At 40.5% G+C, this 12,817-nt stretch overlaps 1 protein-coding gene across 1 annotated transcript in view; it reads right to left on the reverse strand.

The window, feature by feature from the left end:
* The window catches only part of LOC136708044 (uncharacterized), a 35,287-nt gene extending 22,495 nt beyond the window's left edge, over window positions 1-12,792 (reverse strand). The window contains exons 1-27 of the mRNA XM_066682306.1: window positions 8,604-12,792; window positions 8,289-8,335; window positions 7,893-8,101; window positions 7,561-7,704; window positions 7,308-7,464; window positions 6,791-6,818; window positions 6,481-6,583; window positions 5,734-5,826; window positions 5,579-5,642; window positions 5,391-5,489; window positions 5,199-5,302; window positions 4,952-5,090; window positions 4,698-4,816; window positions 4,457-4,606; window positions 4,099-4,284; window positions 3,719-4,028; window positions 3,537-3,616; window positions 3,117-3,322; window positions 2,584-2,707; window positions 2,357-2,493; window positions 1,718-1,973; window positions 1,384-1,626; window positions 1,131-1,307; window positions 897-1,042; window positions 723-813; window positions 252-641; window positions 48-174 (exon numbers count right to left, since the gene is read on the reverse strand). Coding sequence (XP_066538403.1) covers window positions 48-174; window positions 252-641; window positions 723-813; window positions 897-1,042; window positions 1,131-1,307; window positions 1,384-1,626; window positions 1,718-1,973; window positions 2,357-2,493; window positions 2,584-2,707; window positions 3,117-3,322; window positions 3,537-3,616; window positions 3,719-4,028; window positions 4,099-4,284; window positions 4,457-4,606; window positions 4,698-4,816; window positions 4,952-5,090; window positions 5,199-5,302; window positions 5,391-5,489; window positions 5,579-5,642; window positions 5,734-5,826; window positions 6,481-6,583; window positions 6,791-6,818; window positions 7,308-7,464; window positions 7,561-7,704; window positions 7,893-8,093 — 3,874 coding nt within the window. The 5' untranslated portion in view covers window positions 8,094-8,101; window positions 8,289-8,335; window positions 8,604-12,792. The remainder of the gene's footprint in view (window positions 1-47; window positions 175-251; window positions 642-722; window positions 814-896; window positions 1,043-1,130; window positions 1,308-1,383; window positions 1,627-1,717; window positions 1,974-2,356; window positions 2,494-2,583; window positions 2,708-3,116; window positions 3,323-3,536; window positions 3,617-3,718; window positions 4,029-4,098; window positions 4,285-4,456; window positions 4,607-4,697; window positions 4,817-4,951; window positions 5,091-5,198; window positions 5,303-5,390; window positions 5,490-5,578; window positions 5,643-5,733; window positions 5,827-6,480; window positions 6,584-6,790; window positions 6,819-7,307; window positions 7,465-7,560; window positions 7,705-7,892; window positions 8,102-8,288; window positions 8,336-8,603) is intronic.
* Between the last annotated feature and the right edge of the window lie 25 nt (window positions 12,793-12,817).

Genomic DNA, 12,817 nt, shown 5'->3' on the forward strand with positions numbered 1-12,817 from the left:
TGTGCTACAGTCTTACATCACCGTATTTACCGTAACTTAGTGCTTACCATTCTCAGTTTGGAGTTTAGCTTTTTGCATGCTGAAGTCATTGATGGTGCGCTGTCCTTCCTCATATTTAGTCCTGTACTCACTCATCTGGTCCTCGAGGGTCCTGCACATTTTTTCCAGGTTCGTCTACACAAGTGCATTTCAGTCACAAATCTGATAGAAATGACAAATATAAATTATTCAATTAACAGCAAATTGCTTACCTTGGATTTCACTATATGCTCCATGTTGGAGACCACATCATCCAACTCCAGTCTAAATTCACTCTTCTCCTTTTCCAGCTTCTGCTTCACACGCTGAAGGTTGTCAATCTGTTCCCCCAGGTCTGCTACACTGTCTGCATGCTTTTTCCTCAGTGTGGCAGCAGTGGCCTCGTGATGCAGTGTGGCCTCTTCGAGGTCTCTGCGCAGTTTCTGGAACTCGGCCTCTCTCTTCTTGTTCATTTCAATCTGGGCAGCAGTGGCACCACCAGCTTCCTCCAGCCTCTCGCTGATCTCTTCCAGCTCTCTGGCCAGGTCTGCCCTCTGCTTCTCAACCTTGGCTCGGGCAGCTCTTTCAGCCTCCAGCTCTTCCTCAAGCTCCTCAATACGGGCCTATCACATTTTATCCAACGTGAGTTATAAGATTTATTAAACTAATAAACTATTATATCAGACAATTGTTGTGTGTCTTACCTGCAGCTCCTTCAGTTTTTTCTGAAGCTGGATTGATAGTGCTTGCTCATCTTCTATTTTGCTATTCAGCTGGCTAATCTCAAAATCTTTCCTATGGCAAATACGTAGTTAGTTAAGGACTTGAAGACCTTGAATAAGCAATAATATTCACAAAAATATTTTAATCACTTTTACTTTTTCAGTCTTTCCTCCAGCTGTTGCTTGTCATTTTCCAGGTCCATGACATTCTCTTGGGTCAGTTTTAAGTCCCCTTCAAGCTTCCTTCTTATTCTCTCAAGGTCCATGCGGAGCTTCTTTTCTTGTTCCAGTGATCCTTCAAGCTGCAAAGACAATTATGTAATGATTATAATACAACCAAGTAGAACTCATCCTGACAACATAAATACAGATGGTTTAACAGTCACTGACATCATCAACTTGTTGCTCCAGCTTGGCTTTGGCCTTAGTCAGAGTGTTAACTTTGTCCTCCTCACTCTGGAGGTCATCCAGTGTTTGTTGGTGGGCTTCTTGCAGAGCTTTCTTTTCCTTAGTCAGCTTAGCAATAATTTCATCCTGTGCTGCCATCTCTTCAATTAAGTTTTTAACCTGTGAACAAAAAATGACTGTTAGAAATGACAAAAGAGAGTTGTACTGTTGTTACTCTAGGTGAGACATAACAAACCTTATTCTCAGTGGCATGTTTCTCCTTCTCAACTTTAGCCAAGGTTAGCTCAAGATCATCGATGTCCTTCTTAAGCTCAGAGCATTCATCCTCAAGTTTTCTCTTCTTAGCAGTTAGCTCAGCATTCATCTCCTCTTCATCCTCCAGTCTCTCAGTCAGCTCTTTGCACTTTGCTTCAAGTTGAATCTTGTTTTTGATCAGACCTTCACAGCGTTCCTCAGCATCACAAAGATTGTCTTGCTCCTGTTTTAAAATAGAAAGGACAATGCATAGAACACCAATGAGCATTTTCTATAGTCTCTGCCAAATGCGATTCTACAAATCATACACTTACAGTCTGGACTTGAAGTTGCAGGTCATTCTTCTCTTGGAGAAGTGTGACCATTTTTTCTTCTAGTTCTTTCTTTCGTGCTTCACATTTAGCATAAGCCTCTTTTAGCTTCAAGAATTCCTCCTTCATGTTGGCCATCTCCTTCTCAGCCTCAGCAGACCTTAGAAGTGGCTTGATCTTGAAGTACAGCTTCATCCAGGGCCAGTTCTTGACACCCATGAAAGCACGGACATTCCACTGGATCACAAGCAATGCGTCCCTACAATTCGATAACATATTATGAAGGTTACCTATAAATACTTCATCTAATACTAAATATTCAAAATGACTTCAGCAACAAGATTAAAGCTGGGTATATAGTATATGAACCTAAGAAGCAATATATCTTGTCTTTTTGTGGCAATTGCCACAAAGTGAGACATTTCATAGGGACACCGCAGCCATGGACAAGCCTCTTATGAAATCATTATTATTTTGTAGTTGTATGGCCTCATCACACTTCTTTGACACATGCATCGGGTGTTGTTTCAGAGTGTTCACGTTTTAGACATAAGTAGGATGCTACTAAGATATTGTGTCCACTTTAAAAATGATCAGGTGTGACTCTGAGCTTATGTACAGTAATGGGCTGTAGAGTTTTACCTGCGCGCAACAATCTTCTGGAACTCAATTCTCGAGAGTAGACCTCGAGACCAAGCCTGAATACGAGTGATGATAAGAGCAAGACGGTCATCTCTCATCTCTTCAAGGAGACCCAGGAGACCAGCTTTGAAAAAAACCTGGAAAAATTACAGACATATTTCAGCATGTGTGCAGTTCTGTTTTCGTTGAAGAGTTAAGCTGCTTATGTTAAATTTTAATATTAGAACCTTAGTATGTCCAAACTTGTACTGGTTATGGTCAATGTCCAAGGACCCCAACAATTTCTCAGCACTCTTTCTACTGTCAATGAACTGTCCCTCAGGAATAGCTGCAGGATTCAGAATACGGTATCTGCAATCAAACAATTCAAGATATTGTTAGACTTTTTCTCATTGCAATGAAATCTGTGATTTTATTAAAATCATTTTGTGTTAAATTAATGAATTTACTTCAATAAAGAAACCTATTTTTAATATAAATGAAAAATAAGCTGACACATGAATGATATTTAAATGGTTTGGGATATTAATTGACTGGTGCCAATGTAAAGTGTTTATTCTAATTCTAAAATGATGCATTATGCAAAACGCTAATGAGTTATCCTTAGTATTTGTTTGGGTTTAAGTATGAATTTGACCTTTGTCTAGCTGTCTGAACCAAGGGGTGTAGTCGAGCCGTTGAACAGCCATTCTTGATTAAAGTTTAATAAGATTATATTCACCTGAGAGCCAATAAGTATATGATATAAAAAACACTCTACCTCTGTTTGAAGTCACCATACAGGATCCTGTTGGGGAATCCTTTTCTGCAGATTCTGATTCCCTCCAGCACACCGTTACAGCGCAGCTGGTGCATGACAAGAGGATTCTCCATGGCCCCGGGGGTCTTGGTCTCATTGGGGATGATGCAGCGCACAAAGTGTGGGTGAGTTGATCTCAGGTTGGTCATCAGCTTGTTCAAATTCTCCTAAACATGGATCATGTGTAGCACATAGATTACACTCTTTCTGGCAAATTTTCAGTAATGTCTAAAAGAAAAAAATACCAGTAGTCTCTTTCTATTTGGTTGTATATATGTGCATAATTTTATCAAAACTAGACAACAATTTACAATTATGTAGTCACTACATCATAATATCAATCTACATGTAGTTTATATACAATGTTTTATAAATTCTCACCCTGTGAAGGGCAGATACTGTCTGGAAAGAAGCGCCCTTTTTCTTCTTTTCCTTTTTTATACCTTCACCTCCTTCCGTGACTGTTAGGACAGAATTCTAAATTACATTTGTATTCTGAGAATAAAATCTTAAACTGTTTGATTCCAAAATATTGTAAGCAATTCCTCATCTAGTCCACACACCTAAATCTGCTCCAGCATAATTTGCAAACAGAGTAGACAGCAATTTCATGGTGGACTTCTGATACAACCCCACAACAGTTTCATTCAGAGGATCCTTGTTCTTCACCAGCCAGTTGTTGATGTTGTAGTCGACGGTGCCAGCGTAGTGAATCAGTGAGAAATGAGCCTCTGGTTTACCCTTCACAATCCTGGGCTTCTGGAAGTTAGCAGATTTCCCCAAGTGGTTGTCATAGAGCTTAGCTTTGAAGGTGGCATCAGTGGCCTTGGGGAACATGCACTCCTCTTCAAGGATGGACATGATACCCATGGGCTACGGAGAAATATATGTACAGTATTTAGAAATAATACCTTCCTGACACATAAGGAGGTGACATTAAAACTTGAGAGATAAAAACCTTTTCAATGAGATCAATGCAGGCCTGCAGGTCCATGCCAAAGTCAATGAACTCCCATTCAATCCCCTCCTTCTTATACTCTTCTTGCTCCAGCACAAACATGTGGTGGTTGAAGAACTGCTGCAACTTCTCATTAGTGAAGTTGATGCACAACTGCTCAAAGGTGTTAAACTAATGGAGAAATGTTGAATCATAGACACGGGTGATTTACAGGATATTTTACACTACTCTAAATGAAACTGATGGAACACGTGGAGTTTTGTGCTGAAAATAAATGAAAAACAAAACTGACTTATGCAAATACACTTAGTATGAATGTAAATATAAAATAAACATGACTTACCTCAAAGATTTCAAAGCCAGCGATGTCCAGTACACCAATGAAGTACTGGCGGGGCTGTTTGGTGTCCAGTGATTGGTTAATTCTCACAACCATCCAAAGGAACATCCTCTCATACACTGCTTTTGACAGAGCACCAACAGCATAGTACACCTAGGTCAAAGATTATACATTATATTACAGATGAGTATATATGTAATTGACCTCTTGACTGCAATCCTGTTGGTTGGCATGTATATCTGACCTGTTGGACATTCTGTCCCTTGGTGACCCACTCATTCCCTACTTTGACTCTTGGGTGACACAGACACTTGATGAGGTCAGCAGAGTTCAGACCCATCAGATAAGCTGATTTGTCAGCATCTGGAGTAAGAAAATCAGTACTGCGTAACTGCTCCTCGACAGCAAAGGAAGTTCTCATGTGAAGATAGGGAACATGAATCTTATCATTCAGCCAAGCCTTTTGTAAATGAAATTACTTCTTTAATGCACACTAACCCTCAGTGCCATCAGCCTCAGCCTGCTCCTCTCTCTGCTTCTGCTTAAACCTCATGTTGCCATAGTGCATGACGGCTCCAACCAGCTTGTAGATGCTGTTCTTCTCTTCTTGAGTGAAGCCCAGCACATCAAAAGCTTCCTAGAACAAAATATATGGCCTTAAAGCAGTTGACTTTAATTCCACATTTTAAGCCTGGTTTAAGTAAAAAAGAAGTTTAAGATCATTGAGAGCTCCTATGATACGCACGTCTGTTGCCATCAGCTCTTCAGCATCATTAATAGAGGCCACTTGGGTCTCTCCTTGAGAGATGAAGGCGTAGTCATAGGGGTTAGCAGTAATGAGCAGCATTTCTGTGAGGAAAAAAAACAGGTGTTTTTATGCTGGTGTTTTTATTATGATGAAACATTTATTAAATTAATTATTGTAGATATTTCTGACCCAGCAGCTCAGGTTTCTTCTGAGACAGGATCTGGTAGAAGATGTGGTAGTCTCTCTCAGCTTTAAGCTGGAAAGTGACACGGGACTTCTCTAAAAGATCTGTTTAAGTGATAAGTGATTTTGGTCACTGGCTTTCTCAGTTAAAAATGAAAAGGATTTACAAAAATGTTGTCTGAAATATTCCTTACAAGTCTCAATATCAGCAGAGGCCAGCTTTCCAGTGGCACCAAAATGGATTCGGATGAACTTGCCCTGTTTAAGAAAATATACTGTTTACCGGTCTGTGTCTGACTTCAGAAGTCAGAATCAGTTCTTACATGTGGCACATTAGGAATACACTTACAAATCGAGATGAGTTGTCATTTCTGATGGTCTTGGCATTACCAAAGGCCTCCAGAGCAGGATTACACTGAATGATTTGATCCTCCAGAGTGCCCTAAAGAGAAGAGAGTGCACTTTCAATTAAAAAGTTGACTAAAATATCAGTCGAAGTAACTATGATATTCTTTCAGGAAATGGATGAGCAGTGATAAATAAATGTCTGCCTAAATTTAGAAGCCACGGACTGGAGCCATGTTCTAAACTTTATTCATGTTTTGTTACAGAAAAGTGCAGTGCAGACTGTATACAATGCAGAATATAAAATGAAATCATAGTAATCAAATACGTAATAACTGAATTATATAAACTTTATGAAAGTGAATTATTGTAGGTAAGGATTCTGTGATTGCAGTTGAATCTCTTTGGGTAAAGCCCACTTATTCATGACTCCACTAAACAACATGAAAAGACCAAGAAACCAGGAATGGAAGCAGGTAAAAACTAATGAATGCTTTGTATAAAGAAGACTTGATTAGCCTTGACTCATTTGGACCTAGCCTTTATTTGGTTTTGGCCTCCTTCAGATATTGTCTTCACTCACAATCTGGGACATGTCTAGGACTCCACAAAGTTGGTCCTGACCAGTTCTATAACTGTGTTTCTAAAATCTGTCTAGAGAATTTATGATCTTTCAGATACTCCGATAATGTTTACGGGATATATTCCATGAAAAGCCAGTTTGTTTGGTCTGACAGTTTGTTTAATGTACCTTCTTGTCAGTGGCTTCCCTCTTGATACCTCCAGCAGCAATACTGGCAAAGTACTGAATGACTCTCTTTGTGTTCACAGTTTTCCCAGCACCAGATTCTCCACTATGAAACATTTATTATGACATTTATTTTGAAAACATTTCAATCAAAACCTAAAGACAAACTATTAAGCAAAATGCAAAATGTGCCAATGAGATTTTAATTTAAAAAATGTATTTATGCCAGAATATTGATTACTTATTTATGTTATATTCATATTGATTATAAAATCAGACTGGAAAAGAATATCAAAGTTTCTCAGAGACTTACGTGATGAGAATAGACTGGTTTTCCCTGTCTAAAAGAAAGGAAGAACCACATTTAGCACACCTCATCGTTTTTAGTTATATGGCAAATCACTCTGTGTTCTATTTTATTTATTCTTTTAATCCAGATTTCTCCTCACTTTATTCATTGCCAGTTCCCCCTGTTAGCCATGACTCTCCAGAACATGATGATACCACTTTGGGAAGGTGAGACAGGCACATGATTCCTCTGAGACCTGTGAGGCCATCCACCACATCTTTTTTTGAACTGCCACTAACACAATGTCACTGGGCAGCCAAACACTCAGTGCAGGTCTATTATTTCAGCTAACAGTTCCCACATTGGCATGCTGACTGATAGGAGGAGGGCCATCTCATCTAGTGAGTAGTCAGTTGTGCTCTCTGGGACTCCTGGCCTCAGAGACCTGAGATATCACTAGAGATCAACCAGCAGTCTACTGACGATAGGGCCAACACTGACTCTGCTCTCTTTTAAAACTACTTTAAACTGTTATGATTACCTGCAAGCATGTACTGGTAGGCATTGTCAGAGATGGAGAAGATGTGGGGAGGAGCTTCACTCCTCTTCTTGCCCCTGTAGGCAAGGACAACTTCTTGGTTGTAGACTGGCAACCACTTGTAGGGGTTGACAGTTACACAGAAGAGGCCGGAGTAGGTCTATAAACAGAGAGAGTAATCTAGGTTCACTGTTTTTACACACACACACACACACATATAATACATACACACACACTATACAGAGATCTAACTCACGTAGATCATCCAGGCTGCGTAACGCTCTTTGAGGTTAAACAGCACAGCAGGCTCGTGCAGGAAGGTGAACATCGCCATGTCCTCAATTTTATCAAACTTTGGCGGGTTCTGAGGGTGGACATCGACCTCCTTGACAGTCACAGTCTGTTTAAAAAAAAAAAAAAAAACATGTTCACAAATTACACTGACAGAATCTACAATAAATCATAATTTTATATGAAGGGTCAAGCACATATTTATTTGATTATCTGCCCTCTTTAGGAGCAGGAGTTTTGCATGTGAATAAATAAGTAAATAAACAAACACATATATACACACACACACACGCCTACCTTCCCATTGGCGGTTTCACATGTGACTTTGTCTCCACTGCGACTAATAATACTTCCTTTCACATACTCCTCCTCGGTATCAGGGACGAAGCATTCCTTCTTCATGTCGAAGGGGCGAGTTTGGGCTTCTAGACGTTCCTTATCCGACTTCCTCAGGTATGGGGCTGCTGCCCCAAACTCCGCCATTGTCTTGTCTCCCATCTTTCAGTCTGACGGTCAAAGAAGCCACATTTACTTTGTTTTAAACGTCATATAGAAAACCAGTTTGAAAGTTTTAGTATAAATATAAATAAATGATGTGGAAGTACAGACTTCTGATGTGCGTTTAGCCTCCGCAGACAGCAGCAGTGTAAAGATTACCAGGTACAATATTGCCTTATCTAGGTTGGTGCTTACCTCTGATGGTCGCCACCTCCTGAGTGAAAACTGATGTTGTTGTTTCCCTAGAAGCACACAATGAAAAATGTAAGAACAAGCAGTCAAACTTGCCTAACATTTAAACACACGTTTGTAGAGAGAGAGTTCATGGCTCTAGAATTAATGAATAGTCTGGTAGAACAACAACAACAACACAAACCCATTGAATTAAGCTTAAAATCTTAATGACATTTCTGTGACACAGAACACAGTGTTGAGGAATGTGACACCTCAGCAGTAGTAAGACAGGGGACAATGTTAATGCAGAAGCTCCTGTTTTGAAGGCATGTTTACCGCTGAATGATGGAAGTTCAGAATCCTGCCCGTGGCCTGGATATCCTCTCCCTCTTTTATAAAGCAAGCTCCCTCTAAATATGGTCTCTGGCATTGTTGGGCAGCAGGAGTGCTATTCTGTTTGAGTGAAGTACTGAAGGGTGGGGTGAAGAGGCTTTTCCACATGATAGTGCTCAGGGTGTATGGGGAGAAGAGAGAGAGAGGGGAGGAAAACAATTACAAAATTTGAGCAAACATAAAAAGGAGCCCTGAAAATATAGTGTAAAAAACCCTGTACACAACAATATTTTCTTTATGTTAAAGGTGTGTCATAAGATCATTATTATGTGAATTATAATTGATGCTTAAATATCGTATGTTAGTAATAGGGACTTTTTACGTGGAGATTATAATTAGATTGTAATGTTCAATAAATACCTTGGCAATAATTACATAGCAATGCTAATGAAGTTTACTCCTCTAACTTCGATGTCTGCTAAAATACTAACATGCAAATGAACATAAGAGTTCAGAGACATGACTAAAGTCATGTTTAAAGGCATAGTTTAACGTAGCTCCCTGAATGTATTTCAAAAGCAGAGTTTACCCAAACAATGCGTCTTGACCAGGGGGCTACAGCTCACAGCTGCTTCTTCACAAATGGCTTTAGCTGTCTGTCATAGTTAGCAGCAGTTAGCAGACACAGGTTCAAGGTCAATCAGCAGCTGTTGAAATGATTCCTCGTCTCATTGGCGCATTGTTGTCTCCTCTCCTTTGTCCTTGAGTATAAAGATAACCCTGTGAAATTCCTGTTGAGTGACAGTCTGTGATTGAGAAGCACAGGTTGTTCTGCACACAGGAGCCCGCCCAGTTAAGTGCGTTGTGCTTTGGCTGCATTGTGATTCTGATAAAGGGAATGTACAAGAAAGCCAAAATGGACTCCTGCGTTTGGTATAAGAGTGTGGAATTAATGTGTGAGAATGTAATAGTGGCCTCCTCCGTGTGCGTCTTCTATCACAAAGCACAGCCCCTGGACAGTAATGTGGAACCCCAGGCTAATATTTCTCGTAGTAAAGGGAGTATTTTATTACTGTGGCGGTGACAGATTTGGATGCCCTTTCAGCACTGCCAGGTATTTCACTGTGTCAATCCTGTAAAATATCAGTGAAGACAATATAATAAACACTTAACCTCAGTAACGTCACCTGAGGGCAAGGTGAACAGTTGTACGAATGTTTAAACCTTCTGCTAATTATTCCAATAAACATGTTATGCCCCGTGATCTTCTTTTTTCATAATAAACAATCATGTCAGATTCATATAAAGATGAAAAATGATACAGACGAAGCCTACTGTTGCATTATCAGTCATACCACTATCAGCTATGTTAATTTAACAAACAAACAGTAGCTGTGCATTAAAATGCCTGCTCTGTACTTAGTTCTACTCAGAAGAACCCTCAAGTAAACCGCAGTAGCCCTGTGCTGTCCGAATGATATACACATCACACTATACATGCCGATCCCCCACGCGCATTCATTAATAGAATGAAACATGTAACAACAGCGAGGATAACTAGCAAGTGTGAACCGCTGAATAGAAAGCCGACATGCCACACACGAGTGTGAACAGCAAAGAGACAGAGGTCAGTCCACTTAACAGGGTGCAAGGGTCTGGAACAGTATATTAAGATTGTTCCCATTCTCAGTATCTTCTCACTATGTGGGAAAGTCGACCTCTGGAGCACTGGTTAAGGTCACCACTCATCAACTCAAGCACACTTAGGACCTAAAGGATCAACTTGTCAGCTTGAATGGGGAGATATAGATGGTGTGTAGGCTCACTTTAACATGCTTTATCTGTAAACGAAGGGACAGCACTTTATTGTTTCCACTGCTATCTGCAGCCCTGATCTCACGTGTAGTACCTCACTGAAAGACTCACCAAATGGATGTTAAAAATAAGCGTTTAAGTGTAGCATATACCATAAGGGAACTATCGCACCTACTTGTCTCTTATCAGTAAGATTGCCTATATTTTTGACCAACGTATCTTTTCCTGGAACAGTGGGACAAACATAGCCTCCACAGGCCAGACTGACTGACATTGTAACCATACCACAAAGAGGGAGGGCTGCTGCCCTGGCATTGTAATGTGATGAATCAGTGTCCCTGTCCAAATGACGTTTACACAGAGCCTTTGCTTATAAGGCCAGAAGAACAAAGTATTTATAGCCGATGTTATTCATAGAGGCTTTTATAATGTGCTTTTACTCCACAATAACTGAAAGCCTATAGAAACAGCGAAGAAAGGCAAATTCTAGATGTAAAATGTGATTGTGACAAATGTTTTAAATCGACTACATTTTACATCGGAAGCTTTATTTGATGCTCTTGGTGATACTTGGTGTATTCAACCACTTCGGGTGGTGGCCACAGATGTTCGGTTGTGCAGACACCGCTTGTATAAGCCTCAAAGAAAAACATTGGCTCATGTGTGTCTACTTCAAAGCATCCTGGTATTTTGGCAAAGTCATCAGGACCAGTCGCCTGCAACAGCTAGAGGGTTTTTTTTAAAAACCCTAAAAAACCAAAAAAGGCCCACTATGACACAGAGCAGTGAGTCTGTTTCAGAGCGACGGAGCCCCAGCTAATATCTAGCTAATTAGGAGTGGAATTTGGAGTGATTTGTGTTGTATGCTACATAGCAATAGCACAATGCCCTGTTACAGAAGGTCCCATAGCTGGGTCAGTGTTATATGCTTTGATCCAAGCTTATCCAAAGCCCTGAGTAAACGTAATCATTAATTCCACAGAGCATACCAGAGCCCACCTACTAATTCAGCACTTTAACAATCTGTAACACTCTAAAGCAGAGCATGATCCCTGCGCCCTCAGCAGAGCTCTACACAGATCTCAGCTTTGATTCTGTTGTTCACAAGGATTTCAGGTAGAACAGCGGGACAAACATCAGTCCAGCAGCTGCAGGCTGCAGTGAAAGAACAGAAATGGGTGAGAAAAATACAGACTCGTTTTCAGCCACAGTAGCATAATCACATCACAGAAATAAACCCGGAAACTTCTGGGTTCTGTCCCCTCCCACTCCTCCTCTTTGAAGGACCCTAGAGGCTCTGGTAATAGAGCACTGATCCCCCACCCCAGGCTGTGACACTCCCTGTGACCACTTATATACCATTCCTTTTAAGTTCATGAAAAAAAGAAATCACAGTGGTATACATCTGAACGGTATAATCAGCCTTAAACACACACCATGATGATATGAAGAAATTATTAAAATGGGCTGTTTGGTTAAATTATTTTAAGATGTGATTGTGGATGGAAGAAGTAAATAGATAAATATTCATTCATTATCTGTACGCGCTTATCCAGTTCAGGGTCGCGGTGGGTCCAGAGCCTACCTGGAATCATTGGGCGCAAGGTGGGAATACACCCTGGAGGGGGCGCCAGTCCTTCACAGGGCAACACAGACACACTCACACATTCACACCTACGGACACTTTACAGAGTCGTCAATCCACCTACCAACATGTGTTTTTGGACTGTGAGAGGTAACCGGAGCACCCGGAGAAAACCCATACGGACACAAGGAGAACACACCACACACCTCACAGACAGTCACCCGGAGCGGGAATCGAACCCACAACCTCCAGGTCTCTGGAGCTGTGTGACTGCGACACTAACCTGCTGCACCACCGGGCCGCCCACTGTAATAATTGTGTTATTTTTGTAAATACTTTTTGATCAGGTTCTTGTTTTTTGGGACGTTTGGACAGAGACTGGATCAGTGTCTGTTTTTATGTTTTATTTTCAATTAAGCTTTGTTAACATAATTACAACATTTTTATTACTTAGTAAATTACCAGAAGCAATCAGTCACCAACGTTCGTATGAATTGTTATTACATCATCATTCGTAATGTTATGACCACCAACAGAATCCTTAATAGCATTTTTAAAATCAACTAACACAATCTGACAGAGCATTGGTTAAAAAGAAGGCTACATTATTCCTTTCTTCATTCCTCTGGCCCGAGGCGGGAGAACTCACTAAACAGACAAAGTCTGAGCGTACGGCTTAAAAAAAAACAAAACCTGACAATCCAACACCCTGCTCGACTAGTGCTCCACCGCCTTTACCCTGCAGACTCAGTAACACTGACTCAGGACCTGAATGATTTGCAGGAGTGAGGGCTATTTAAAATCAAATCTTCTGAAA

Source organism: Hoplias malabaricus, chromosome 10, assembly GCF_029633855.1.
Source record: "Hoplias malabaricus isolate fHopMal1 chromosome 10, fHopMal1.hap1, whole genome shotgun sequence".
In the NCBI taxonomy this organism is placed as follows: domain Eukaryota; kingdom Metazoa; phylum Chordata; class Actinopteri; order Characiformes; family Erythrinidae; genus Hoplias; species Hoplias malabaricus.